Source organism: Phoxinus phoxinus (assembly GCF_949152265.1).
Source record: "Phoxinus phoxinus genome assembly, chromosome: 5".
Classification (NCBI taxonomy): Eukaryota; Metazoa; Chordata; class Actinopteri; order Cypriniformes; family Leuciscidae; genus Phoxinus; species Phoxinus phoxinus.
Window position 1 is genome coordinate 42,863,094 of NC_136880.1, and position 5,000 is coordinate 42,868,093.

General features: G+C 38.4%; 2 protein-coding genes across 2 annotated transcripts in view; one reads left to right on the top strand and one right to left on the bottom strand.

Moving 5' to 3' along the window:
* The window catches only part of map2k2b (mitogen-activated protein kinase kinase 2b), a 529,628-nt gene that overhangs the window by 362,741 nt on the left and 161,887 nt on the right, over positions 1-5,000 (bottom strand). The window lies entirely within an intron of this gene.
* The window catches only part of LOC306999011 (protein unc-13 homolog A), a gene marked incomplete at its 5' end in the record, with an annotated part of 92,763 nt that overhangs the window by 76,900 nt on the left and 10,863 nt on the right, over positions 1-5,000 (top strand). Inside the window, 2 exon segments of the mRNA XM_079613407.1 lie at positions 285-362; positions 2,887-2,975. Of these exon segments, the coding sequence (XP_079469533.1) occupies positions 285-362; positions 2,887-2,975 (167 nt within the window).

Consider the following 5,000-nt stretch of genomic DNA (forward strand, 5'->3'; position numbering starts at 1 on the left):
TATTCATGTGTCAATATAGTGTGTGGCCCGGCCCTTTGTTTATTTTTCTGTATTTGGCCCTCACTAAAAAAAGTTTGGACACCCCTGTATTAGATGGAGATATAGTAATTAGCTGAGTGACTCTCAGAGGAACACACACACACACACACACTCAGCTCACACGACTATGAAGTTTCCACATTTAGCACTATTCGTTGCTTTCTATTGCTGCAGGGATTTCTTTAATAGCTTGTGTGTCTGTGTGTGTTAATGTTATTTAACTTCCTCTACTCTGTTATTTTCAGCCTTGCATCATAATTAATAATATCCAGCAGCTGCGAGTCCAGTTGGAGAAGATGTTCGAGGCTATGGGAGGGAAAGGCGTGAGTTATTTTACACATCAACACTTAAAAACATGCCGTCTTGAAGATTTCTGAAGTCACATGATGCTTTGTGTGAAGGTTGTTGTTGTTTTTCAAAAGTTTGGGGTCACTACGATTTTTTTGTTATGAAAGAAGTCCACTTATTCTTATCCAAGGCTGCATTTATTTGATCAAAAATACAGTAAAAAGTGTGTCATATTTTTGCAATGTAAATCAGCTGTTTTCTATGTGAATATATAGTAAAGTGTAATTTATTCCTATAATTTTAAGCATAATTTCTTCAGTGTCACATGATCCTTCAGAAATCAGTATAATATGATGATTTGATGCTCAAGAAATGTTGTAAAACAGCTTCATATTTTTTGTGGAACCCATGATACATTTTATTTTTCAGGATTCTTTGATCAAAAGAACAGCATTTATTTGAAATTTAATCTTTTTTAACATTATTAACGTCACTTTTGATTAATATCATGCTTCCTTGCTAAATAAAAGTATTAATTTCTTTCAAAAAAATAGTCCAAACTTCTGAACGGTAGTTTATATTTAAATAGGGTCAGGATACAATCGTACCGGGTTTGATGTCAATAATACCAAACCTCATTGGTCCTGACATGTCTTGAAACTGGATATGACAAACCAAATTGAAGTATATGAAAGTGCAAACGAGATATGAGATCATTTATATGCAGTGTACAAACATGTCATATTCCTCTGCATCGTGTGGAAGCATTTGTTAGTAAATACATCAAAAATAAATAACTAAGTAATGCATATTACAGGTTCAGAAATCCATATTCTCTGCAGTTTTCATTCATTGATCAGAGTCTCGTCCCTCCCGTTCTGTTCATCCATAAATCTCTCACGTTTAGCAACTTTTCCATCATCCATCTTTCATCCCATCTATTCTCGCATAAAACATTCCCACGCTCCGTCTTTAGCACAATCTCTGGCTTTTACACACAGTTCATTATTCTTGCTTTCTCACAATATTTGCATTGACGTCATGCATCATTTACGACCGAAATCATCACAGCAAACACATTTTCTGCATTCCCATTACTCAAAGAATATTCAATACATTTACAGCATTTACAGCAAATTCTCTCATACTAAAAAAAGATTGGCTGGATTTCACAAAGAGGCGGGGCTTCAGTGTTAAACAGACGCTATTGGCTGGATTTCACAAATAGGCGGGAGTGTTATACAGACGCCATTGGCTGGATTTCACAAATAGGCGGGGCTTCAGTGTTAAACAGATGCCATTGGCTGGATTTCACAAATAGGCGGGCCTTCAGTGTTAAACAGACGCCATTGGCTGGATTTCACAAATAGGCGGGGCTTCAGTGTTAAACAGACGCCGTTGGCTGGATTTCACAAAGAGGCGGGGCTTCAGTGTTAAACAGACGCCATTGGCTGGATTTCACAAAGAGGAGGGGCTTCAGTGTTAAACAGACGCCATTGGCTGGATTTCACAAAGAGGCGGGGCTTCAGTGTTAAAGGACAAGTTCGGTATTTTACACTTAAAGCCCTGTTTACAGATCGTATCTGATGAAATAGAACGGTTAAGATTAAAATTTGGACACATGCTCCTGTCCGGAGAATTTTAGTTTTATTTAGCGTTTGTGGACCTATTTTGCCAAACGCGTCACACCCAGATTCTTCCGTTGAGAGCTTGAATAATAGACACCAGTTGGTGGCGATAATGCACCTTTGCCGATTGCAAGCAAACCGCTGGCATTTCATTTAATACACAGAAGAAGCAGAAGAAGAAGCGGCGGAGGAATAACGTACCTCACACAGCACATTCAATACAATCAATGGAGTTGGACAAACACTACGATAAAACCTGTTGGAATGCATCTTTTTCAGCGTTTTTTTTTGGGCCCGTATCAGTGAACACCCCTGACCACTCGGTGAGTTTCACGTCTTTGTAAACGAAAGTTTAATGTGTTTTAGGAAGGAATCTGCCAGTGGCCATAGACAACCATTGTGTGGGGGTGGGGGGGAAGCGAAATAAACCCAAAATTCTCGGGACTGGAACATGTGTCCAAATTTTAAACTTAACCGTTCTATTTCATCAGATACGATCTGTAAATAGGGCTTTAAGTGTAAAATACCGAACTTGTCCTTTAAACAGACGCCATTGGCTGGAAACGAGCGGCATGATGTCATCAGAGTGCATGTTATGAATGTCAGGTCACAATACAGATTCAATGTAGCTTCACAGTCATAAACAGGAAAACAACTGTTGATATTGTAAAGAAGACAATAGTGTCATTATTCATCTCAATTCAGTTCAATAATAGTGTCAATGTGGCATATTTCAACAATAGTGTCATAATTAAGCTCAATTTGGTTCAAGTTCTGTTCTCATCTGCAGTCAAATCAATAATATTTTCTAAATATTAATTGTCTTTTAAACCCCATCTAAGCAAGACGAAATTTTTACTACAGCTTCAAGTAAAAACAGACTTTGATAATTATATCAAATCATACTCATAATTATGCTTTTTTTTTGCAGTTAAATGTGGAGGCCAGTGACTTCCTGAAGGATCTACAAATCAAACTGAACAATGTGATGGATGATCTCAGCAGGGTGTTTGCCGTGAGGTTGGTTTGGGGGTATTGGAGTATTTGTGGGTTCAAAGTGCAACGTTCTAGAAGTAAAAATCCTATTTATGTTCTTCCAGAGACTTTTATTTTGTAGTAAAAAAAAGTGTGCCTATTATGCTTTCTCACATATTCCCTTTCATGCAGTGTGTAATAAAGCTGTTTGTGAATGTAAAAGTTCTGCAGTTTCATCAAAGTGCAGATAAATTGAGTTTTCCTAAAAGAAAGAAGTGATTCTGAACTGAAGCGAGTCGTCAGATATTCAGGTTTGGAACTAATTAGCATAATGCCAGCCTCTGGTCTTGATTGGCTGAACAAGTATCTCTTTGCTCCGCCCTCAAACACTAGTTGTATCTGAGACTGGAAGAGTTTGTGTTGTTCACGTCGAGAAGAGTAAAACTCACGCCATCGTTACTGTTCGTATCACTGAGTATCAAGAGCTGAGATTCAGATATGATAATGAGCATTTGCTTTCTGACCAATCACAGCGGACTGGGGCGTCTGACCAATCAGAGCAGAGCAGCTCTCAGAGAGGCGGGGTTTAGAGAGACTGAATCTTCGGATGAACCGTTTCAGACGCTGAGAGAAAACAGCTGATGCTGCACTGGAGATTATGAAGAAAATTAAAGTGTTTTTTTTATCTTGGATGCATATAAACTAGTTGTAGGAGAAGACACAACAACATTTAACACGTTTAAAATAGCATAATAGGGGCACTTTAAAATCTGAACCCCTTGTGCAGTGCTACATTATATTATCGTCTCTGAGCACCACAGTTGGCACCATTTTTCTTTTTCTTTTTTATGCTTGTATTACTTTGCACATTTGAGCTGGGGAAACGCAATTTCGTTCTGCTGTATAGTTTAATGACAATAAAGCACTTTAAAGGAGTAGTTCACTTTCAAAAAATTTTTGCTGGTAATTTACTCTCCCGCATGTCATCCAAGATGTTCATGTCTTTCTTTCTTCAGTCGAAAAAAAAATGAAGGTTTTTGAGGAAAACACTCCAGGATTTTTCTCCATATAATGGACTTCAGTGGCAACCAACGGTTTGAAGGTCCAGATGTGAGTTTCAGTGCAGCTTCAGTCTCGACACGATCCAGCCGAGGAATAAGAGTCTCCTCTAGACAAACCAGCGGCCATTTTATATATTTAAAAAAAAAATATATATATATATATATATATATATACTTTTTATATACCGTGTTTTCCGGACTATAAGTCGCATTAGTCAAAAAATACGTCATGAAGAGGGAAAAAACATATACAAGTCGCACTTATTTCGAAATTTATTGCACAAAATCCAAGATCAAGAACAGACATTTAATCTGGAAAGGTTATTCAGCTGCACAACAGCACACAGAACAACAGCTGAATAGTGTCCGGTGTGTTAGCGTAACACATTAACAGTTATTCAGCTCCACAACAGCACACAGAACAACAGCTGAATAGTGTCCGGTGTGTTAGCGTAACACATTAACAGTTATTCAGCGACACAACAGCATAAAGAACATATACCTGTGAGGCTGAATAGGCTAAACTAACATTAGCCAGCGAGTCCAACAAGTTACCGGTCAGCAAGTTCACCAAGCTCCCGATCTCACTCTACAACACTGAATACATTGAGTTCTTCCTCGGTGTCGCTTCTGAACAACTCCGCTAACTAGAGCGCCCTCTCGCGGCTGTAGACGGTAATGTTTTCTCTTGGTTCATCTCAGTCAGTATGAATTAATTTTGATATATAAGTCGCACCTGACTATAAGTCGCAGGACCAGCCAAACTATGAAAAAAAGTGCGACTTATAGTCCGGAAAATACGGTAGTCTTGTACCGTCTCTGAGATGCGCCATGCATTACATCATCACGTTGAAAAGGTCACGCGTGACATAGTCGGAAGTACCGCCCCAGTGTTTACAAGTGTGATGTATGTATACATGTTTATATGTATTTGTGTCAGTTTATTGTTTAAAATGGTCCTTACGTCTGCATATCATTATTGGTACGTGACGTGTATTAGTCTTTGCCC